The 25,910-nt window shown below is 42.0% G+C and overlaps 1 protein-coding gene across 3 annotated transcripts in view; it reads right to left on the bottom strand.

Moving 5' to 3' along the window:
• Nucleotides 1–13,001: 13,001 nt before the first annotated feature.
• OCLN (occludin) overlaps nt 13,002–25,910 on the bottom strand; it is a 29,901-nt gene continuing 16,992 nt past the window's right edge. For all 3 annotated transcript variants that reach the window (XM_067568879.1, XM_067568880.1, XM_067568881.1), the window contains 5 exons: nt 23,931–24,070; nt 19,773–19,973; nt 16,791–16,962; nt 16,002–16,043; nt 13,002–14,475 (listed from right to left, as the gene is read on the bottom strand). In XM_067568879.1, coding sequence (XP_067424980.1) covers nt 14,374–14,475; nt 16,002–16,043; nt 16,791–16,962; nt 19,773–19,973; nt 23,931–24,070 — 657 coding nt within the window. In that variant the 3' untranslated portion in view covers nt 13,002–14,373. The remainder of the gene's footprint in view (nt 14,476–16,001; nt 16,044–16,790; nt 16,963–19,772; nt 19,974–23,930; nt 24,071–25,910) is intronic.

Here is a 25,910-nt window from a genome sequence, read left to right as displayed (position 1 = left end):
TTGTTGAATCTCATCAGATTTCTTTGGGCCAAATCTTCCAATTTGAATCCCTATCCCTACCCTCCAGCTTATCTACCACTCCCACCATCTTAGTGTCATCCACGAACTTGCTCAGGTCGCAATCCACCCCATCATCCAGATCATTAATGAAGATGTTGAGCAAAACCAGCCCCAGGACCGACCGCTGGGACACTCTGCTTAATATTAGCTGCCAACTAGACATTGAGCCATTGATCACTACCCGTTGAGCCCGACGATATCGCCAACTTTCTATCCACCTTATAGTTCATTTATCCAATCCATACATCTTCCACTTGCTGGCAAGAATAGTGTGGGAGACTATGAAAAGCTTTGCTTAAAGTCAAGGTATATCATGTCCACTGCTTTCCCCACATCCCCAGAGTCAGTCATCTCATCATAGAAGGCAATCATGTTAGTCAGACATGACTTGCCCTTGGTAAATCCATTCTGACTGTTCCTGAACACCTTCCTCTCCTCCAAGTGCTTCAAAATGATTCCTTGAGGACCTGCTCCATGATTTTTCCAGGGACTGAGGTGAGGCTGACTGGTCTGTAGTTCCCCGGCTGCTCTTTCTTCCCTCTTTAAAAGATGGGCACTATATTTGCCTTTTTCCAATTGTCCAGGACCTCTCCCAATTGCCACCAGTTTTCAAAGATAAGGGCCAATGGCTCTGCAATCACATCAGTCAATTCCCTCAGCACCCTCGAATGCATTGCATTTGGCCCCATGGACTTGTGTATGTCCAGCTTTCCTAAATAGTCCTGAATCTGTTCCTTCACCACCAAGTGCTGCTCACCTCCTCCCCATACTGTGAAGCCCAGTGTAGTAGTCTGGGAGCTGACCATGTCTGTGAAGACCAAGGCAAAAAAGACATTGAGTACTTCAGCTTTTTCCACATCCTCTATCACTAGGTTGCCTCCCCCATTCTGTAAGGGGCCCACACTTTCCCTATTCTTCTTCTTGTTGCTAACATACCTGTAGAAACCCTTATTACCCTTCACATCCCTTGCTAGCTGCAACTCCAGTTGTGCTTTGGCCTTCCTGATTTCACCCCTGCATGATCGAGCAATATTTTTATACTTCTCCCGAATCATCTGTCCAAGCTTCCACTTCTTGTAAGCTTCCTTTTTGTATTTAAGCTTACCACAGATTTATCTGTTAAGCTAAGCTGGTTGCCTGCCATATTTGCTATTCTTTCTGAACATTTGGATGGTTTGTTCCTGCATCTTTAAAAGGGCTTATTTTAAACACAGCCAGCTCTCTTGGACTGCTTTCACTCTCATATTAGCCTCCCAAGAGATCCTGTCATCTGTTCCCTGAAATTCAGGGTCCGTATTCTGCTGCTCTCCTTTCTTCCTTTTTACGATCCTGACCTTGACCATCTCATGGTCACTGCTGCCCAGGTTGCCATCCACTTCTACTTCCCCCCCAATTTTTCCCTATTTGTGAGCAGCAAGTCAAGAGGAGCACAGCCCCTCTTTGGTTCCTCTAGCACATGCACCAGGAAGTTGTGCGCAATGTTCTCCAAAAACTTCTGGTTTAATTCCTGGTTAAGATGTTTAAAGAAGACTTTGTTTGATAGCATTCCATCTGGCAAGGAATCATGTATAACATTTTTGGTTGTAAAACCTATACTTATTGTTTTGTTTTTATCGTACCCACTTCTCTATTGTGTATCTAAATGATTTCTGTCTAGTTCTATGATTGTTTCTGTCTGTTGTATATCTAGGTGTGAAATACTTAAATCAACTAAGATAGTGGGATATGATTGGTTAAAGAACTGTTTCGTAATGGGCTAGGATTGGTGTTTTGTAGTATTTTTGTTTAAAATGGTTAGTTAAAGTGTAGCTAAGCAGGACCCAACTTTTTAATGAGGTCCAAAAGGAAGTTCTTTGGAATCTAACTCCAGGACCCAGCCCAAGATCAGAGCTGCCAGACCTCAACACCCTGCCAACTGTTTTTACAGAAGCTGGAGGCCCCAGATGATCTAATCCTGATTGGCCACCAGGAGACGTTTGTCTGCCTTATTGAGAGTGGTGAGCATTGTATGCTTAGCATCTGTATTGTGTTTTGGTAATTGTTAATAAATAGAGAATAAGGATATTAACTGGGTCAGGCTCCTTCACTGGTAGAAGATCCTGCAAACCCCCAGAGAATTACTCCTGGAGCCCCACGAATTGGGAAAGGGTGGGTACTTAAATTAATTAGGTGATGCCTGGAGCCCTATGGACTGGGAATGGGTGATCCTGAGCCCTAGAGTGTGAATTGGATAAAGGTAGGTGCCTTTCCTCCGGAGCCCTACAGATTGGGAAAGGGTGATGCCTGAATTGGATTATGCCTTCAGCCCTATGGATTTACCCTATGGTAAAGGTGGGATGGGTGCCCCAGTATGCTGGTAACAGCTGCATAAAGAAATCTCCCAGCTTTACATCAAAGACAAACAGCACCATATATCAACCCCTGAAATAACTCAACACCTGTATGGCAAACTGGGCTGAAACTAAACCTAGACATATCAGAGTTGCTTGGAGGAAGAAAGAAACTTTTCAAATTATTTGCCACCACCTCATCATCACTTTCCATATAGAGCATCTGCCTTCATTGCTCTAGGCCCTAGCTGTTAAAATGATACTGTGTACGGGTCCTTTTTGGCTCCTTACTGATACAGGATATCTAATGAGCTGTAACTGCAAGAAAGCTGCACCTTCTCCTGCCTGTGGCTGTCCAGGAGACATCCTGACAGACTCAGACTTGGTTATAGCGATTCAGGCTTTCATGACTTCTAGGCTTGATAAGCACAACACTCAATACCTAGGAATTAAGACAGACACTGGAAAACCCCATGCAACATGTGAAACTCACCTGTTAGGCACCATGCATCATTATAAGCACATTACTCTGGTGCTTTGGTCACTACATTAGCTTCCAATGAATACCAGATTAAATTTAATGTCCTGGTCTTGACCTTCAAAGCTATCAAAAGGGTTCAACAAGTGGTCTTCTATATCACCATCAAGCTGCGCTTTGCAACAACAATAAAAGTGAGACTAATGGGAGCTGTCCATCCATAATGGGAGACTAAACAGAACCTTCCCAACACCTGCTCCTTAGCTGTGAAATTCCTGTAAAAGCTAAGATTGGGAAAAACTTTGCCACTGTCAGAATAAAATACAATACATCTCTGCCATAGCTTTCTCTCAACATTAAGAAATATTTAATAAAAATAATTCTCCCTGTGCTTGGCAAGGAGGTACTTATAGCTAGGATACTCTTTTGATTTATAGTTTGTCAGGGCAGGCACTCCAATATTGACTGTGGTGGTGAGTACAGTGTCTATACCTAAGACAGACTGATCTAATTCAGGTCCTGAAGTAGGCTTACTCTAGGTCAAATCATGAATCACATAGAACTGACTGCTAGTCCCCTATCCTAATTACTTGACAAAGGTCTCAGTCCTCCAAAGACTATTTACATAGTGCGAATACCCCCAAAGTCAATGGGACTACTCACAGGATGTAGAGTACTGCCAGTTCATCAATCTGTAGGATTGGGGCTAAATTCCCTTCCATGTAGATATAAATTAATCTTGTTTCCCATATAATAATCCTGTTTCACTTGGTCCTTTGCTATTATGCACCTATTGCCAGACTGTGGAAGTATCATGTCAATTGTTCACAAATAAAGTTGTTTCATGTGGAATTGTTCTCAAGGGAGTATGATTTTCCACCAGATTAAAGCACTACATTCTAAAAACACCTGTGTAGATCATCGTTATTTTAGCTATTATTGGAAGTATCTGAAAAGTAGGACTTACATGTAATACTGCATTTTAAGGTGTAAGTTATTGTACATCTATTTTTTTCTATTTAAGTGGTCCCTCATCATACTATTAAAGTCTACAGCAATGGCCCCAAACATCGTAGTAACACTCTTGTAAAACAGAATTTGGAACTGTTTTACTGTTTCACAATATTTTATATGGATCTATGACTAATCAACTCCCTTAATAGAAGCAATTTGAACAAACAAAAATTTAATCATTTTTACAAACAAATTAAATAGAATCTCAGACTTTGCCCTCAGCAACCTTTCCCTGGGTCCAGGAACCTGTTTCATTGGGATAGTTTACTTGTAATAAAACATCATTACAACCTACAACAAATCGATGGACAATTAATTGATACATATAATAAATGTTGGGAGATTTCATGTATGTAACAGTATAATTCACATGGATGTGGTAATTGCTACGAGGAAGAGAAACAGCATTTCTCTAAATAAATATCAAATAGTCTCTCATGTGCAAACTCATTGCATAGACACCTAAGAAATAGAAACTATTTTACTCTATCTGGAAGCCCTTAAAATAAATTATTTAAAGATTGAAACTTCTGAAAAGTGCTGTCTCCTGTACAACTGACAGCTCTTGGGATCAAATAGACTTTAAACCCTTTCCAAATTTTGTGTTCAAGTAAAAGGCTGGGGCATTTTGAAATATTAGTTAGTTTATTAGAAGACAGTGTGGTCAAGCAGAGCACACATGATTTTAAGTCACTGTAATCTATGGCTGACTGACAGACTTTAGGATGATCATGTCACTTCTGCTTGTCTTGGTTTCCCTATCTATAAAATGTGGACATTTCCCCACCCTACAGGCTGAAAGAGATGTGGACTGAACGCTGCTTATACAGTGCTCCTAAAATACAAGGTGGTGTGTAAGAATTGAGTTTACTCTTCATAAAATGACTGAATCTTAGTAAATTTTAACTTAACAAAAACATTCCTTTGTTCAAAAAGAATAATTTATCAGTATGTTCCTTAAAACCTAGCAATATTTTAAATATTTTTTATTTAATTCATCTCTAATTTAACACAATAAGAGATCTATCAGAGTCCTACACCTGGAATCTCCCAGCATTTCAAATCTTGGGAGTTTTCACCCAGTGTTATACAAATCCAGAATAGCAATATGGTCTTGTACAAAAAATGATCATCACAAGGATTTCCTGAAACAGGACATTTCCTCCAGGACAAATGCCTTGTTTACCACTGTGCCTTAAGTCATGCTAGTAATATGTTTCTGTGACCCATTTGAAAAGATTTCCCTGACAAAGAACTGATGGAAGCTTAAATGCTCTTACCCTTTGTCTGTGCAGAGCAGTTTTTTTAAGACTACATACTTATAAAGAAAGATGTAGTAACATACATTTTTTCAAAACAAAACATTTTGACTTTTCATTTCAAAATGATGTTTTGTTTCAAAGTTCAGATAGATCTGTTAAAACTATAAGGGTGCAAAAACCTGAAAACAACAAAATATCAAAAAGTTTTCTTTAACTTGAAAACCATTTTTTTTTTTTTTTTTTTAAATCAAGAAATAATTGCCTTTTAGTTCAACCTCAAGCAAAAACATTTTTTTGGTTTGCCCCCAACCCAATAAAATTAATTATTCACTCACTTTGCTCCAGAGCACCCAATGAAGAAGTGTACTCAGATCTGCACCTGGTGCCCCCATCTTATGCCCTGCAAACAGAAGAAGGGCTTCAGCACAGATGTCACAGATATTGTAAAGTTTATGAGGAAGTTCTCAGGCAGCAAGGAATATAACTAAGACTTCAAGACTAAGATACGAGCCTTTGTCTAAACACAGCCTAGTTCCTTGTAAGGACTACAAAAAAATAGGTGGTGGTGGGGGATATCAAATATAGTCCTATTTAACTTGAAGTGAGTTTAAGTTGTACTAGGTCATTGCCTGCCAGAGCTCTGGATGCAAAGAATTGCTAGTTTTATATATATAAGCGGCACAAAGTACAGTGCATGAAATATATTTCCTCTCAGAAACTAATTTAAAATGGCTTGTGATGCTTCTGAAAACATGAGGTAGAATTTCAACCCTGCTGACTAACGCATATTTTCCAAGTTTTAATGGGTATCCAAATAATGGGAAAAACAAGGTTACTTACCAGTAACTGATGTTCTTCGAGATGTGTTGCTCATGTCCATTCCACTATAGGTGTGTGCATGCCTCCGTGCACGGTTACCCGGAACTTTTTTCCTGTTAGCAGATCCCAGAGGGCCGGCTCTGGCGCCCCCTGGAGCCCCACGCACATGCGGCGGTATATAAGGTGCTGCCAGCCCTACGCCCCCTCAGTTCCTTCTCTCTGCCAACTCCAGCAGCGGGGACAGGGGGTGGGTTGTGGAATGGACATGAGCAACACATCTCGAAGAACAACAGTTACTGGTAAGTAACCTTGTTTTCTATCTTCGAGTGATTGCTCATATCCATTCCAATATAGGTGATTAAATAGCCACACCTTGGAGGTGGGTAGGAGTTACCGGTGAGCTGCCCTCAGCACGGCTCTGCCGAATTCCGCATCCTCTCTCGCCTGCTGGATGATGGCGTAGTGGGACGTGAAGGTGTGCACCAATGACCAGGTGGCAGCTTTGCAGATGTCCTGCAGGGGCACTCTCTCCAGGAAGGCTGTAGATGAGGCTTGAGCTCTGGTTGAGTGTGCTGTGATGGTTCCCAGAAGCGGCACCTTCACCTACTCATAGCAGAACTTGATGCATGATGTAATCCACGAGGAGATGTGCTGGGTGGAGACAGGTGAGCCTTTCATCCGGTTGGCCACTGCGCCGAAGAGCTGTGTCGATTTCCAGAACGGCTTTGTACGCTCAATGTAGAAGGCCAGGGCTCATCTCATGTCCAGCGAATGCCATCTCCTCTCCTCCTCCAAACCGTGAGGTTTGGGATAAAACACGGGGAGAAAAATACCTTGGCTACAATGAAATTGGGAAATCACCTTGGGTAGGAAGGCTGGATGGGGCCTCAGCTGAACCTTGTCCTTATAGAATACTGTATAAGGGAGCTCCAGGGTCAAGGCCCTAATCTCGGAGATCCTCCTGGCTGAGGTAATGGCCACCAGGAAGGCTGCCTTCCATGAAAGCATGAGCAAAGGGCATGAAGCCATGGGTTCGAAGCGGGGCCCTGTGAGTCTCGAAAGGACCAAGTTGAAATCCCAGGGAGGCACTGGGTCACGGACCTGCAGATAAAGCCTCTCTGTGCCCTTGAGGAACCTGACTAACATGGGATGGGAGAACAGCGAACTTCCGCTAGCAGCTGATGGAAGGCGAAAATGGCTGCCAGGTGAACCGTCAAGTGAGGCCAGCGCCAGACCCTGGAGCTTTAGCTGGAGCAGGTACTCCAGGATCGCTTGTATAGGCGAGAGGCTGGGCGGAAAACCCCGGGAGTCCATCCAACAAGTAAACTGCCTCCACTTAGCCCAATACACGACCTGTGTGGAAGGTTTCCTGCTGCCAAGCAGGACTTGCTGGACCTGCGCCAAGCAGGCTCTCCCTCCCTCCGTCAGCCACAGAGCCTCCAGGCTGTGAGGTTCAGGGAGTCCAGCTCCAGGTGCAACAGGCGACTGTGATCCTGTGATAGAAGGTCATGCTGCCTCAGGAGCTCCAGGGGTGGGGCGATCGAAAGGTCTAGTAGCATGCTGAACCAGTGCTGTCTCGGCCAGGCCAGAGCGATGGGTATAATGTTCGCCCTGTCCCTCTTTATTTTCAGCAGGACCTTGGGTAGGAGCAGAATGGGCAGAAACGCATACATGAGGGTCCCCGTCCAGTCCATGAGAAATGCATCAGAAATCGATCCAGTCTCGCGACCCTGGAGCAAGCAGAACCTTGGACACTTCGTGTTCCTGGCCCACGCGAATAGGTCCAGTTGGGGAACACCCCACTTCTGCAAGATCATAGCCACCACCTCTGGGTGCAATGATCAGTTGTGGCGGGGTAGAAACGACCTGCTGAGGTGATCCGCCTTGTCGTTCCTCACTCCCAGGAGGTGAGAGGCAATCAGGTGGAAATTGTGCCTCACAGCAAAGTCCCACAGACGAATAGCTTCCTCACAGAGGGCCGAGGAGCGTGCTCCCCTCTTCCTGTTTATGTAAACCATGGCTGCGGTGTTGTCCATCAGCACCTGCACCACTCTGCCTGTCAGGAATCGGAAGAACACCTTGCACACTAGGTGAATGGCCCTCACCTCCTTCACGTTGATGTGCAGGAGTCTCTCCTCCCCTGACCAGAGCTCCTGAGTGCCTAGGTTGGCACTGATGTGGGCTCCCCATCCTACGTCCCACGCACAGGAAATTAGGGTGACCAACGGGACCAGTTCCCTGAATGGAATGCCCTTCACCACTGCCCTGGGAGTCCACCACCAGTTTAGGGAGGCTAAGACGGGCAGGGGAACTGTGACCACCCCGTCCAATGGGTGTCTGCTCGGCCCATATACCGAGGCCAACCATGTCTGAAGCGTCTGAGCCTCAGGTGAGCTAGTCTCACTACATACATGCAGGCCGTCATGTGGCCTAACAACTGTAGGTAGTGCCTGGCTGTTGTCGTGGGGCATCAGTGCAGCTGGGAGATGATAGAGACCATCGCCTTGAAACATGGCTGAGGCAGGAAGGCTCTGTCCTGGGAAGCGTCTGGGGTGGCCCCAATGAATTCTATGCGTTGCACTGGGGTTACTGTGGCCTTCTGTTCATTTATGAGCAGTCCCAGCCTGCTGCACATGGAGCACATGAGGGTTACGGTCTCCTGCATTTGGGACCTGGACCTGCCATTTGCACACCCTTTCATCTCAAGTGGGCAACCACTACCGCCATGCACTTGGTGAACACCTTTGGAGCAGAGGATAAGCCAAAGAATAGGGCTGTAAACTGGTAGTGGGAGCCAGCCACCATGAAACAGAGAAAATGCCTGTGGCTGGGGAGAATAGACACATTAAAGTATGCATCCTTGAGGTCGAGGGTGGCATACCAGTCTCCTGGATCCAGGGAAGGGATTATGGAGGCTAGGGCAACCATGCGAAAGCTGAGTCGTTTGACATATTTGTTTAGACGCAGGCCTAATATGGGTCTCAGACCCCCTTCGCCTTTGGGATGAGGAAGTACCTCGAATAGAACCCCTTCCCTCTTCTGTCCTGAGGGACCCTTTCCACTACTCTCAGGTTGAGGAGGGTGTCCATCTCCTGCAAGAGGAGTTGCTCATGAGAGGGGTCCATGAAGAGGGACAGAGGTGGGAGGTTGTTGGGGAGAGGTAGAGGTAAACTGTATGGTGTAGGCCCCTGAGACTATCCCAAGGACCCAACGGTCCGAAGTGATCTCTGCCCATTCGGGATAGAAAGGCCTTACACTGTTTCGGAATGGGCAGGGTGGATCCAGGAGAGCAGTTGGGGTGCCACCCTCGGGCACACCATCAAAATTGTCTCCTCTGGTTGCCCGACCTCCTGGGGGGCCCCTGCTGGGGAGCTGAGGAGAAGCTGGGGGGCTGGTTTCTCCTTCTACCCCCCCTATTCCAATCCCTATTCCTATAGGGTTGAAAAGGCCTAGGCGGAGGCCTTGACTGCTGCTGCGCCTGGGGCAGTGACTGACGCCTGGAAAACTGGGGCGCGTAAAAGGCCCAGGGAACAAAGCGTGGCCCTGGAGTCCTTCAGACCGTGCAACTTCGCATCGGTCTGGTTGGAGCATAGGGCCGACCCATCAAAGGGGAGGTCTTGAATAGACTACTGCACCTCCTGGGACAGGCCTGAGGATTGCAGCCCTGAGCACCTTCTCATGCAGATGGCAGAGGCTATGGCCCTGCCCGCCGAGTCAGCAGCGTCACAAGAAATCTGGAGCGCTGCCCTAGCCACCGTGGTTCCTTCCTCCACAATGGTGCTAAAGTCTGCAGCTGGTCCTGAACTGCCGGAGGGAATCCCACAGGTTGAAATTATATCTACCCAGGAGGGCCTGATGATTGGTAATCCTGAACTGCAGGCTTGCTGTGGAGTAAACCTCTCTCCCAAACAAGTCCAGCTTCTTACTGTCCTTGTTCTTGGAAGTAGACCCTGACTGACTTTGCCTGCCTTGCTGGTTTGCCGCATCTACCACCAGGATTCCCAAGGCGGGGTGAGTGAACAAATACTCAAACCCTTCGGCCACGATGCAGTATTTTTTCTCAGCCACCTTTGTTGTAGGGATGACTGAAGAAGGGGTTTGCCACAGGGCCTTTACAATCTTAAGGACCCTTTCATGGACTGGGAGGGCCACTCTCGCTGGGGCAGCTGCCGCCAGCACATTAAAGAGGCTATCTTCGGCCTCTTTTAACTTCTTCACCTCTAGCCTCAAGTTGGAGGCCACCCTCTTACGCAGCTCCTGGTGCGCCCTGAAATCCTCCCGTGGCGCCGAGTGGTCCCGGGAGACTGCCTCGTCCAGTGAGGAGGAAGAAGACTGCCGCGGTGCGACCTGCAGGTGTGCCCCCTCCTGGCGAAGGGTTGCACCCGTTGAGGGTCTCCCCTGGGGTCCGACTTCTCGTCCGAGGAGTGGTCTCTATGGGCCTTCTCCTGTGCCGGAGGCACGGACTGCATCCCTGATGACATAATGGATTGGGGCCCCGGACCCACCTGGATACCCCATGGGGCCCAATAAGGCCATTGTTGCGGCCATTGTCCCTGGGGCCAACTGTGCCACAGGCTGTGACGCTTTGTCTCCCCCTCGGAGACCCCGAGCCATCCTCATAGTAAGAGGCCCTGGGCCGGCGGTGCCGTGTACGTCCTCAGTCCCGGGCACCCTTCCATGCCGGGGACCACCCTCTCGATGCCTCTGACCTGGAGGACGATGAGGGACTGCCTCCATCGCCATGAGTGGTGCCGACGAATAGAAGTGCTCTCCAAAGAGCTGGAGGTACCGGAGTGTCGTCTCAGTACCGATGATTTCCAGTGCCGCTCAACTTGCAGTCCTGCAGACACCTTCTGTGACCGAGGTCGGTGCTGCTCCAAGCTCCTTGGTGTCAAGCCGGACTCCGGCGACCTGATTCCATGTTGTGGACTGCGCGATGCCAGGTCCTCCAACGACAACCAGGTTCTGCACCATCTAGGTACAGGTGAACACCTCGGTGCCGGGGATCTGGAATGGAAGCTGTCTGAGCACCACCTGGCGGACCTCGACCGGTGCGGCCTCCTGGCATGCACTGCCTCCGGTGCCGGAGATCGACGTCGGCACCGAGAGGGAGACTCCATGTCCTGTGTTGGAGCAGGTCAGCTTGACGACGCCAACCTGGAGTGACTACTGGGGGAGCAGCTCTGCTCTACCCTCGGGGACCGTCCGGTGGGAGATCTTCCTCCCTGTACTGGGGATCTTCGCCATTCAGGGGGACCCAACGTGGGTTTCCCTCGTGACACCGGCCCCTTCTCTCTCTTGGAGGGGGTGGGGGGGATGGAGGTGGCGTAGGCAAAGTCAACAAGGCTCGTGTCGCCTGAAAAGCCTCCCGTGTCAATGGCATCGGCAGGGGCACTCTCCCACTCCCTGACTGGAGATGCACCAGAGAAGACTAGACGGGCCAGGTCCAGTGCATCTCTGTACTCGACCCTGCCTGTATCAACGGCACAGGGGATTGTCCATGTTCCGCATGCTACTTCTTCCTCTTCGGCACCGGGATGTTGCGTGGTGCCTAATCGAGGGTGGTGCTAGCAGTGTGCTCTGTACCGAGGTCAAGCTCGGTGCTGAGGTGGAGCGGACCGACTCAGACACTGGGTGGAGCACTGCCTCCTTTAACAGGGCTTTCAACCGGATCTCGGTTTTTTTGAGTCCTCGGTTTAAAAGCCCTGCAGATCTTACACTTCTCTTTCCTGTGGGCTTCCCCCAAGCACTTGAGGCAGCAGTTGTGGGGGTCGCTGAGTGGGAAGGCCTTCCCGCAGGAGGCACATGGCTTGAATCCCGGCGACCAGAGCATGGCCCAGCCTCTAAGTCCCCACAGGGACTTTCCTTCTCTCTAACTACTCTTAACAGCTACTTAACTAACTAAAACTAAACTTAGAATATCAAACAAGTCCAAACAAGGGGACCAGTACTTGCTGAGAGCAAGGCTAGTTCCAGCAACTGTCACGGGCAGAAAGAAGGAACTGAGGGGGCTTAGGTCCAGCAGTGCCTCATATACTGTGGCATGTGCCTGGGTCTCCAGGGGGGCGCTGGAACCGGTCCCACGGGATTTTCTAAGAGGAAAAAAGTTCCGGGTAACCATGCACAGAGGCATGCATACACCTATAGTGGAATGGACATGAGCAAGCACTCAAAGAAGAAACTATGTATTCAACTGTGACAACTTCACTGATGTGAAAAATTGTAGTGAAATGCTACGTGTTACATTCAGTCTACTAAAGTGAATGGGTCAATGTACAATAGAGTATTTTTCAGTTTGCAAGTAAAAAAAAAATCACTCCATTTTACTACAGTTCTCAGGTAATGTCTGTTGTTTCTGGAAGTCAAGTCTTCCAGAAGAACATATTACTAGATAAAAAGCCAACCATGTGCATTTACATTTTCAGAAATCTCACCATCTTAAAAACAAGCACTAATTATCATGGTCATAGTCTGCAACAGACAGCTATAATTTAGACACCATGAAAAGACTATTTTGAAACACTTGTTTAGTGGAATGTATAAAGGTGAATGGAATGACTGCTTCTCATTAGCTCTCATTTCAGCTTCACTTAATGAACTCCAAGAAATTGATACACAACTTGGTTTAATTATAAAGCTTCAAAAACATGTGACAACATTAGATATAAGTCAGTAGCCTTCATAATGTAGATAGTATTGGTCTTAATTATGTTCCCTAGATATCCAATTGAAATGCAGCTTCTTTACACTCTGGAAGTAGTGAATGCTGCACTCTACTAATTAGGTCAGGTCAAATTTGGCCCCAAATGTAGGTTTTATAAAGCCACACACCTATAGAAATGTTTTCACTATTTTAAAATTCCAATGGAAACAGATTAAAAGAACCCCCCCACTATTTCCTTGTACTATTTGCAACCCAAATATTATAGCATTGGTCCAGCACATGAGAATCAGAGCGAAATTGGCTAAGACTAATCTATTTACATCATCTGAACAGTGTGAAATGCAGAAGAAGAAAAAAACAGAGTAAAATCATACTTTTTTTGTAAAACTGGTTTATTTAAGGTGTTTAGTATCATAGCCTAAAAATATATTTTTAAAAGCACAAACTTCTTTACCTCTGTCCCCTTAAGAACAGTTAATGTGAAAAATGATTTTAAAAAACTATATGCTGCAGAAAATTTAAGCATTACAACAAAAATTTAAGGATGCAACTTTCAGAGAAGATTGTTTCATTAGCTATAAAGTGTTCTGGAATTCCCATGAAGAGTCCCTTCCTTTTCCTCTTAAGAGAATATTTTTTTAAAATTATTAATTACCATGGCACATTACGCCCAAAAAAAGGAAGAATCAGAACTTTATTAAAACTACTGAATTTCATTTTGGCTTTACTTTAATAAGGCCCCTTGCAAATTAGTTTCATTAGGATGGTAAAAACATTTTGGCTGTTTATAAAATAGTCAAAGTTAATTGCATCAGACAATGCATTGACTTAGCTGTCAAATAATAAATCATATTTAGCAGAAGACAACTGCTCACAGGAACATCTGGATTCTGTACATAGTTACACAGTTACAAATCATATCTAAACCATAAAAAGATGAGATTGTTACTCTAAATACATGCCTGTACAATAAAAAAAATAAATCTAAAATACAAATGTAGATTGTTTTTTAAAAAGCAAATATATTCACATTCAATTTCACGTTTTCATTAGTTATACAGTGTATTATGCAAGCAGCACTGGGGACCCATTAACACACTTACTTATGCAATTTAAATCATTCCTAAACAAATGGTTAATCATGACACTATGAATGGAGTGATTACAGTGGGATACAATGTGCATTGCAGGAGTGAAATTTTGAAGGCCACAGAGCTTACTGTTTATGTAACAATACAGATCCACATGTGTTACAATGAGGAGCCCGAAGAGATGCAGCATTATTTCGAAACTGCTTTTGAAACCAGGGCATACCATATGGAGTCGAGAACAAAGCTGGGAATGGGTCAATATGCAGCGAAGGGCAACAATATTTAAGTCCTCAACCACTGTTGAGGAAGGGAGGGAAGTCTGCAACGGTATGCTAAATAAGCCAAACTTTTAAATAACAAACCTTGAACCTTGGTCTGTTCCTAGGCAAAAATGCCAGGATTCAAATAGAACAGGCTCCTTGTTTGGTATGTTAGAGGCGGTACTGAATAATAAACAAAGTATCAACATTTTTGTTACATTGAGGTAACTGAAATGGAGGCTGTTGGTGGTGGGTTTTTTTTATTTGCTTGCTTTAAACCAAAGAGACAAAAGAGGTTTTGCTTCTCAGTTGCAACCAAAGCCATTTTATATCCCATTGCTACAAAACAGGATATAACCTATTTAGCGATTCTAATCTGTTTCCTTTTTTCTCCTCTACGATTTCCGATTGTCATAATCACTGACCATCCTTTTCACGTGCGATAGTTTACTCTTCAGTTTCTTGCATTGTGCCTTTTTGTTCTTATAGTCTGCAGACTTTAAAAAAAAAAAAAAAAAAACCCCAAAAAACCACAAAACAAGTATTAGGGCAACCAGAATTCTCTAGAAGTATTAAAAATAAATTTTTCATATGAAAAGTGCGCTAGGGCTACACAATAGCATCAAAATCAATTTTAAATGAAAAATATTAGCAATAACTTAAATAATCTCTGAGTTATAAAACAGTCAGTAAATATCAGTTTGAGTACTATCTGAAAAAGGTTTCCAAGAATCTAAGCAGCTCATCTGTTCACACATAATTCTGGCAGTTTGAATAATGATAAACCCTTGGACTCTAACTTATTTTTATACTGTAAAAAAGTACTCCATTTGCCTGACCAGCTGAATTATTCTGCTGTAAGAAGAATCCATTCCTATAGGAACTTCTAAGGTTTACAAAAACAAGCTGTGTATTGGTGACAAAGTATGTAAATAAGCCCAGACAGTCTGATCAAGAGAGGAGTCGCAACCAACCCTCCTGTGCAAGGTCCAAAGCAGCTTCCCAAGTACAACTAGCAAAAATACTGCCAACCTCAAGAGTTCAAAAATCATGCGTTAGGCCCCCACCAAAAATGAGATTTGCATTTTGATCTCTCTGAGTATTTAAGATTCATTTTTTAAGCTTTGTTCTGCAGCCATGAAGGCTAGAAACGATTTTATTAAAAAGCTGACAATCTCATGTAGTAACCTGGTTCTAGCACTTGGAGCATTACAACTGACACTAAATATCATGAGCCTTGCTATGAAGTTGTGAGTTGGCAACATTTCAACCATTGTTTCAAAGTTTTCGAAAACGTCAGTCAGAAGATACTGTTCACTCATGTATGAAGAAGTTTCAGATTTAGATTAGGTAAGAATTAAAATGTTAGTTGCTGGTTTTATCTTTGTAGAAGTTAGAGATAAGAAAGACCTATTTATCCATCCAGTATCTCCCTGTTAATGCAATCTTAGTCCGTTACTAAAATTTGCTTACAAACCCATGCCATTTGACAGACTAACTCAGGAGAAGCCCGGTACTCAATACCAGGAGTGTTACATATTAGGATTGAGGGATGAGGGAATCTTGTCCCAGGCTTAACCTTTACCAGTGCTTTATTAGTCCTGCTATTTAATGGGTATCATGTTTGCCTAGAAAAATCCTTTAATCATATTAGAGTCTTACTCAGTTGCCATTAACTCAGTACTGTGATAGCTGGAGTCATCTTACCACAAACACCTATTAAATAATGGTCATACTGAGAAGCATCTCAAACTGGTTTGAGGTAGTTTAGGCCAATTTCAGTCTTGGTATAAGCAGTCACAACTAGACTGACTATACTGGAGATGTGCCAAGTCAGAATATGACTTCTAGAATTACTGGTCCAGCCCACAATTATATATCCGCTAAAAGGAAAGTATCTTGGCACTTGCATCCAGTGGGCATCACTCTGCATCCAAGTCGGACAGAAAGAAGGCAGAAAAACATTTTAAAATAACATCCTCAGAAATAACAAACAGGAATAAGAGAACCTCATGATACTTACTGCTTTTATCTCCTTCATCCTATTGTATTGGTCAGCAGCAACCTATAATTAGAGAGAAAATTAAATTAAGTAGGACAGTTTACGTCAGTGCTATGAACACCACAGGTTTAACATTCCATTACACACGGTTCTGACTTGTTAACCACACACTTGGGAAAAAAAGCTAAAGTTACGACGAAAGGCAGTTAAACTACTGAGGCTATAAAAAGAGCCTTTGGACGTCAACTTGGGACACAGCCTGAAGGATTTAGTGCTAGAAATCTGTTTGTGTTAGGACATATGGCTACATGCCATCCTCTCTTCAGATTTTTACTAAATGGGCCTTACCCCTCTTAAGGAGGTGAGGAATGATATTCCAGGCTGGACAAAAATCCTGATAACGACAGAAGAGATCACTGCCATCAGTATTTTTTCCAGTACATGGATATTTTTTTAATCCCAGGCCAAGATCTAGAACTCTGGAACAGAGTTTCAGATATATGATCATCTTATTAACACAGTATCAGGAAGGTTTTTCATCCCATTTGTAAGAGTTTTCCATTTACAAAGATGTCAAAGGTTCAGTATCCCATCAAAATTTTAATAAAACCTCTCAAATCTGAAGAGATCCTTTTTCAAATCCAAATCCATTAATTTTTGCATGATCAGTTCATTAACTCTTCAGTTTACTTGCTACATAGTAATTTGTATGACAAATTATTGGTACATGGCATCCATTTTTGCATACATTAATTAAGCTCCATCCCTTTTTTCACATATTATAAACATTGACGTTATCCATGGAAATACCTTATATTCTTCACTGTCTTCACTATAGTCATCCAACTCTTTATCCAGTCGAGAGAGTGCTTTACTGACTTCATCAAGCTCAGTTTGCAAGTTCTTGTATTCTTGTAATCCAGAGTCAAAGTCTCTCTTATATGCTTGTCTTTCTTGATCTGATGTTACTGGTGGGTATTCCCTAGGGAAAGATAGGGGGTGGGGGAGGGGAATCACTTGTTACATATGGGCTATCCTCAGCTTCATAACTGAACGGCTTTGTTTATCCATTTGATGGAGGGTAAAAGTGCATTTTAGGCTTTAGGTGAATGTTACTGCTCATGACAGAGAAACTAGTGGCATTGGTAGGGCCACACAGCAAACTACTGAGTTCTTGTTATGTCTTTCTCCATTAAGTTAAGAGTATTTTCTCCCCGTGAAGGTATGCTGTAATTAAATCACCTCTTTTGATAAACTAATCAGATTGAGCTATTTAAATCTCTCACTGTAAGACCTTTTCTACATCTCTCAAATCATTTTTGTAGCTCTCTTCTGCACCTTCTCCAATTTTTCAATATCATTCTTAAAATGTGGACCCTGGAATTGTATGCAGTAATCAAGTTCGTTCTCACCAATGCCATATATAGAAGTAAAATAATCTCCCAGCTCTTATTCACTATTTCTTATGCATTGTACTAGCCTTTCTGTTGAGCACCACACTGGCAGCTCATGTTGAGTTACTTGTTCACTGAGACTCCTAAATCCTTTTCAGAATAAATTCCCCCATTCTGTAGGTATTGCCTGCATTCCTTTTCCCTAGATGTCTAACTTTGCATTTGATCTTATTAACACACATTCTGTTTGAATGGAACCAGATTACTAAGAAAACCAGATTGTTCTGCATGATTCCCTGTTATCATTACTTACATTCTAATGTGTGTCATCTGCAAATTTTATCCACAGTGATTTTATATTTGCTTTCAGATCATGAATAAAAATGTTGTATAGCATTGGGTGCAGTATAGATCTCTTCAGCATGCCATGAAAAAAACACTCCTATGCAATTATGATTCCCTACTGATAACTACTAAGATCTGTCAGTTAACCAGTTCTTAGTCCATTTAATATATGCTCTCTTGCTATTGGATAGAACCAATTTTTAAAATCAGAATGGCATGCAGTATTTGTTTGACAAGACCTATTTTCCATAAAACTATGTTTAACTGGCATTAGTTACATTTAGGCTTCAATTTTTTTCATAATTCAAGAGATAATATCTTAATAATCAACAGATAATTACTAATAATTATCTGTTGATATTATCAACACAATTTCAACAGATTCTCTGTTGATAATCAATCAACAGAATATTCTTGTTAAACATTTTTTTCTGATTTTTATAGATTAATTTTCACAGTTGCAGGAAATTATGCAGGGGTCAGACAGGCAATAATTATTTAATAAGAGATGTTGAGATTCAAAAAGTTAGAGCTTTACAACAGTTAGATACAAACACACAGTCAACATCAGATGCCCAAATATACAAAGTAATTATCCTTAATTCACCTAAATGTTTCAAGCAACATTTTTCTTTTATCCATCTGTAAATTTTGATGATTACTGATGGAAATATTTTTTGTTGTTTTGCATGTGAACAGTGAAATGGATATTTACTGATAAAAATCTAACGCTTCTTAGCCTAATTATATTCCTATCCTTTAATTCATTATTAACTGAATCCCACATCAGCATTTCTATTATTTTGGCCAGGACTGATGTCAGGCTAATTGGCTTATTGTTATCCAGGTCATCCTACTTTCCCTTTTTGAATACTGGCACAACATTAGTACTCTTCCAATCTTCTGGATTTTCCCCAGAACCAACTTCCCAAGTTCACATTAAATATGATGCAAAATACCCAAGTGCTTTTCCTAAAGGTAAATTGCTAACTTCTCTAAAGCATGTGGAGGTTTGAATGGTTTCATTCTTCTTTCAGTCGGATTAGAAATCTTAAACCTCTGTAAGGTTGGGATTCTGCTGCATCATCCCTCTACTGCCTTTTCACCAGCTCATTTTGGAATAACCGTTCAATAAGAAACCTTGCATTTCAGTTTTTAGCAAATGTTCCACAAATTAACTTGACAATTGTCTAAAGACCACTCGTATATTATTATGATTATTTGTATAAGGCTAATTTTACTCAAAAGCACCATCCGCTTCACAGCAGCATGAAGACCTAGCTGTCCATAACAAATATTCAGTTTCTTCCTTACCCAAAGCATGTTACATTTTATCTAGCTGCAGGGCAGAATACACTTTTTTTCTTTTTTTTTTTGGGGCAGCATTTACCTGAGAAACTTTATGTGAGAAAACTATGGTGCTTTGCCATAGATTCACTGTGTGCATGCAGAGGGAAGTCGCTGCATTTCAGTATTGAAGTAACAAGAGTGTTGCAGAGGAGAGAATTTTTTTAGCTGCTTTGTGGGAGAGCTTGCAGTATGTATGCACTCAACTTGCCTTGCTCTTATGAGCTGTGTTAGGACTCACTGTAACAAATTTTGAAGCATGTTATATTAGTTTAACTGCTTCAGTCTCAATATTAAAATATAAATGGGACATTTCAAATATACCTGGTTAATACGGATGTCCCAAGACACCCAAAGTCTTGTTCAATGGCCATGTTACGAGATCATTCTAGGTAGCAGCATCAGTGGAAGAGGTTACTTCAGACACAAATAACAGCAGATGTTAGTGCTGCAAATACTCCTTTCAAAGGCATTGTTTCCACATATAACAGGCAACCCTTTCTAGGCCCTTCTTCCTACTCCAACAACAGTCCTTATACTGCCACTATTCAGTTTGGAAGTGGCACAGCAGCTATATTAGTAACACGCTTCCAACCACTACCTCATTTCAGCAGTGACACCACACTAAACTGGTTTAGCCCATCTAAAGCATCACAAGCAGCATAGTTAGTATTATTCCAGTGCCTGATGAAGTTGTTGTCAGTACCTGTCCCAGTCCTCCTCCAGCTCATCACAAGACTCCCCTCCAGTGGTGTAATCTGCATCATAGTTATCAGGGTTGGTTCTCTTCCGTCTTTCTGCTCTTTTCTTTTGTGGTGGTTCCTTAGACGATCCATCGTAACTACTGTTACCAGTATAATTTGACTGCGTGAGATCCTTCATTAATGGAACATTCACTTCATGCTCCCTACCAAAAGCAGTAAGGATCTCATTAGTTGCTATTTACAGGCTGAATTATCAACATTAAACATGTGGGGTGTTAACAGGATCAAATCATAAAGACAAAATAATCTGAATTTTTATTCTATAAAAAAATTCAACGTGTATTTGGAAAACAAAAGTTATTCATTTTTCCCCTCCACTGACTTTGGCTAACAAATTGTTTGTAAAGTAGAATACAAATGTATTTGTTCCAAACTCAAATGGAACAAGTTTCCCAAATTTTTAATTTTGCCACCTCTGTGCTTTCATGCTCCTATTTTCACCTAAAACTGGATGAGTTGAGACATACACACTTTCAGTGCACTGTAATCAACTAGCCTTACAGAGATATCCCTATACAAGGAAAGCTACTTGTGAATTTTTAAAAAAGTGTGTCTGTTACAGAATGGCACTCAGTTTACAATAGAAATAATACTTGCTAAGAATGGCAGTAGCCCTGATGTCTGTCAAAGCTATTTCTTTTACTGTCCTTCAAAAGGATTAAATCCGTTCATTACCTAACCATGGAACATGAAATTTCTTGCATGGTTCTCTCTTTTGCTGGACAGATGCCCCTAATATTTTAAGAAACACAGCTACACTTCGCTATTAGCAAAACTTACCATGCCTACTGTACTGGACACAATCCTAAGCATCTCATTTTAGGAAGGGCACTGAAGAATGAGAGAGATGGAGAAGTGGGAAACAGAGAGTTATGGTGAGCGAAGGTTATGAAAAATCTGGCATTTGCACCAACAATTAATTTCACGCTATGGTGATGGTATCTGCAAATAAGCATGTTTTATACAAGCAACAGGAATAAATTTATTGTTTACAGGATCTATCCTTGTTTACATATAAGCTGTCTTCCCGGATTTTCTAAAACAAGACATATTTACATATAATAATGCCATCGCCCCCATTTATTAGGTTATTGCATTTTGCCTTGTGGCCAGCTTACCTATTCTTACTTTTCATTTGCATTGAATTGTTTTTGATGGGACAATTTGTGGGCATGGCTCTAACAGTCTTTTAAATGATTTAATGCTGAAGCACCAAACAGCCCTAACTATAGAGAGTAGACAATAGTACAAGTGATTAGATCACTACAATTTACATTATTTAAATCACTTATGATCAACTTAGTCATAACAGGAATTCATTTTATTATATTTGGATCTGAAAATGGCATCCACTAAAGAAAAATGATGAAAAATACTGACTCATGGAACAGCTTTACTGGACTCAAACGCAGAACCTTACAAAATTATTATGTAGTGACCTCTAGTCATATTCAGACTAATTGAATATAAAGAGAGGCCCCTGAAGTTCAGCGCCATCACCTACACTAACGACATATTCTCTATGCCTTGACTTCAAGGCATTCATTTCTCTGAAGGAAACAGTATCCAGCATGCTTATGTCAGATGGAGGAAAGATCACCACGATCCAAAGCTGTTAGAGAAGGGAAGTAGAGAGGATCAAGAGGTATCACAGAGTGATATAGTGCAGTATTTCTCAACCTTTTTGATGCCAGGGACCGGCTTGCTGCCTTCCTAAACTGTGTCCAAGAGATCTCAGGGACCAGCAGATCTCACGGATCGGTCATTGAGAAACACAGATATGGAATTCCATTCAGACCTGATGTAAGACTTCATCCTATCCTAAATTTAATTTTAAAATTCCTACTGAATTTGAAGTGTTTTTCTTTCCCTATGCAGCTAAAGACTATCTAGAGAACCTTCTTTGGCACTTCCTGGAACAAGCAGAACTAGAAGAACAGAAGATGTGCCTACTGGGAGGAGAAGTACAATTCTCTTGAGTTCCCTCCTAACTGTTATTAGTTGCAAAGTTAAGATACTGCACATTAGGTATTTAATTCCAGAGTCTCAGTTCAGTTGCTTTGAATTTGTTTTTAAAATTGGAAATTGAGAATTTTTATAAGTACTGGGCCTTATTCACACCTCAGTGTTTTACTATTTAATAGTTTCTTGGGGGAGGGGGGGAAATTGATGCACATATGGCAAGTGATCTGCAGGAAAGAGTGGAAGGAAATGTATTCAACTACTGCAGACATTTCAATAACTAATTTATGAACAGTTGCTGAAGATATTCAAATTGAAACTAATTTTCTTTTCACATGATGTGAGAGTACCATTCAATGAAGACTATCCAAAGTCTTTGGAGATATTTTCTGATTTAAAACATTCAGGAGAGAAACACAGTTATATTTAAACAGACAGATTATAGATCTCCAATAAGATCCAGCCATGGGTTTGTTTTTCAGATGTAAACAAGGCAGCTGCACCCCTCACTTTTGGCAGACTGGTATCTTCTTCCATTGTCATGAGCAAGCAGAGAACTGTGTCATACAGGAGTCCTGCTTAGAAGCAGAATTTCTGCACAGTCCAAGTCCTCTGCCTGCTCCCGAACAGAGAAAAAGGAATAATATAAGCGTGTTTTAGGATCAGTTCAATATTGTGGATTTGCTACAAGATCAATTAGCCAATCAGTGTGACTTTTACTCATGTTGTAGTTCTTATCTGAGGAATCAAATTGATTCTATGTCTGGTGGGGAGAGGCAGTATGAAGTATGTTTGTGTCAAGGTTCACATATTCCATGATTTAAACACACAAAAAAAGCCCCTCAGATTAAAGACTTATTTCTGTCAGGAAAATATTCTGTTCTGAACATTATCATCCCCTCCATTTGGTTATTTTACCCATTCTAGGTAGCGAACATTAACAAGCCTTTCCCTTAGTCTGGAGAGCAGCTATCTTGCACCACAGATGAACCCAAGAGAGATAAGGATGAGCAATTAAAAGTTGAAGAGCACACCCTCTGCTCCAGACACTATAGCAAACAGACTGTATATAGTATGCCCTAGCTCCCCGAGGGTTGGATAGAGGAGTTCAGAGATCAATAGGATCTTAAGGAGACTTCATATTCCTCACTCAGATGAAAGACTGATAACAATTAAGGAAGTACAGGGGTGGGTTAGAATGAGTGGATTTTAGGACTTTCCTTTTAGAAGGAATCCAGTTTGATGACCATTGTTGATTTATCTATCTACCCAGTCAAACAACTTCCAAACAAGCAATTCATTTCTCTTCAGCCCCCACACTTTGAATTTCATGCCCCAAACTTCTATGTCTGACAGTCCCCCTGTATTTTTCTTCAAAAACATGGGTGCAGTTTTTCTTCATCAGAACACTCTATTTAATTCCCCCCACTTCTGCTTATGATAAGGAGTATTTAGTCCTCTTTTCCCCTTTAAATATTTACACACTCTGGTGCTTGGACACCAAGATAATAGATGCCTTAAAAGAATCTATCCTAAACACTTAGTGCTAGTTTGAACAACTTAAATAATACCTATGGGCCAGACAAACCTCAGAACAAGGATAAAAGGGGTAATGCAAATGAGAACAACTAAAAATTATCACACCAGAAAGGGACTAATATGGGTAAACAACTACAAAACATGGTCACTTCCTAGATTATCTTACCACAAATTGACTAGCAATTCTTTTCGAAATCATCTAAATATCAAAATCATGTTATAAATTAGTGAGAACAGTGTAACCTGGAGACCACCCCTTTCAACTACACTTATAGGTGAAGCTTGTGTGTCACTAATTTGTGTCACTTGATTTTTTACAAACAAAGGTGCAATTTTAACATGAAGCTTCCGTAAACTTTATAAAACTAGAATATGAAACTGACACAAAAAACAATGAGTCAATGTGTACAAGTTAATCACAGACAGGATAACTTCTGCAATAACCGTTCTGGCAAGAATCCCATACATTTCTTCCATATGGAATCCTGAGTAAGGACTGAAAGATTTGATCTTTTCTTTAGATCAAGAGTTTAAATGCTTTTCTTCTTTACTCTTCTAGTATTCTGTATCCATTAAATAAGCAGGAACAGTTTACTTACGGCATAGCTCGGTAGGCTGTGTCTGTATAAACCCGATTCTCATTAACTTTTTCAGAAGCAGGGTAAGCCATGGAACTGGCAACTTGTTCTGAGTAGTCCACTGCTGGTATTTCTGCTGGCTCTGCATTTACATTTTTCACCTAGCAAAACAATCCCCACCCAGAAAAAGACGTTAATATGCATAACATCAGTTTTGTGACTGAAAGCATTTTTTTTTTTAAACAAAACACACCTCCAGCAGTTCACTCCGAGTTTTGCTTGGTTTTTAAAAGAAATTTTAAAAGTGTTTTCAGAACTAGAACGACACAAATTATTCAAAAATCAAAATGTTCCTGTATTTACACTGAGACACTAGCACTGTTAAAATAGAGCTGTTGACTACATTGTAATATTAGTGTAGCACTGACCAAAGAGAAGTTGAGACTCAGATTTAAATAAATTGACTGAATGCGTCCAAGGGCTGAGCTTGTGTGCACATGAGGGATTGTAGTCAAAAGAACCCTCACATGCTAGCCATCATAGAGGACCACAGAGGACCGAAAAAAAAAAAAAATCATTTAGAGCTACAGCAGTTTCACCGTATCACCGTTTTCACCTAGAGCACAGGAGGCTCTAAGCCCAGAGCACAGGAGGCTCTAGGCCCAGAGCATCGGAGCCCTGTGCTAATGGTATTTTTAAAGAAATTTGATTCCACTGCCATTGTTATAGGAGGAATTTATGCCAGGGATATTTCTGAAATCAGATCGCTTTTACAAGCATATGAAGAAAGGGCTTTACACTTGCAGTACCAGGGAATAGTTTTATCACATTCAGGTTAGCGTCGGCTGTTGCTTCATATCCGTGGCAGATTGACAGATGGAGGGCTGGCTACATTCATCTTCCCCCAGACTCATTACTACTCTCATTTGGGGGTCAATTTGAAGGAAGTGGAGCAGTTTTGGAAGTGAAAGTAGAAACAATACAGAAAGGAAAGTGGGGGGAAAGAGAAGGAGAAAATTATTTTATTTGAAATTTAACTTCTTTTATATTTCTTAAAACACTGCCAGTAAGCGTGACCTGAGAATTGAAAGGGGCAGGCTTTCAAAGTGTGAAGATTAGAGTAGAAGGAGTAGATTAATGTAGTTGGCTATTAGGCTGAGAAGCAATATGACTTTTAGAACAACTGGGTGATCAGCTTTATTTGTAGGCCCAATTCAACGAATTATTTAAATGTGAGTATAACCACTGAAGCCAAGGGAACTATTCACATGCTTAAAGTTAGGTACATGCTTAAGTACCTTTCTGAACCAGACCCCTAATGATCTAGATTGCAGTCAGTGGATTTAAATGTGACAGGCACATTTGTAATGTAGCTCTCTATAGTGTCCTTGGGCATGCAGTATTATAGAATCTTACATTTATATTGTGGTGCGGTGCACAGGACACTGTTGTTGTTTGCAATACTGCCTACCCGCCCTTCACAAGTCAGACAGAGGAGGGCTTAATTCTCAAACTGTGTCTAATCTCTAGATATATAGATTTTAGTGTTGTGAAAATATGCAGGCATGAAATCCCTTTCAGGGTTCTTTGTACAAAAGGGTGGCTCAACTAGTTTTTCCAGTTCCACAGGTGTTTTACATCCACAAATAGTTTCCAAGAAAGAGTCTCAAAACATTCAATATTCTTCCACACTTTATTCCATGTGACATAAATCCAAAAATATTACTTAATTGATTTCCCTGCTTTTTTAATAACATGAATAGGGAGGGGTTTAGGGTGGGCACAAGATGCCAATATCCTACATCTCCCCTTCAATATCAGTTTTTCAAATTCTACTGTGGGATTATGTCAATGTTCTCATTCCCACTAATCGTAGCAGATATAGGCACCCTAAAAGCAGACCTGAGGAGCCTAGTCAGTTCCATTATGTAACTGCTAAGCCATGTGAGAAGTGGTTATCATAAGAGAACAGGTTCAGTCTAGTTGTGCTTTTCCTGCTGG

Source organism: Emydura macquarii, unplaced genomic scaffold (genome assembly GCF_026122565.2).
Source record: "Emydura macquarii macquarii isolate MOO-44397 ecotype Brisbane River unplaced genomic scaffold, CSIRO-AGI_Emac_v2 contig_2897, whole genome shotgun sequence".
Lineage (NCBI taxonomy): Eukaryota > Metazoa > Chordata > Testudines > Chelidae > Emydura > Emydura macquarii.
The sequence above is the reverse complement of the archived record's forward strand: the minus strand, read 5'-3'. Positions and strand labels throughout refer to the sequence as shown.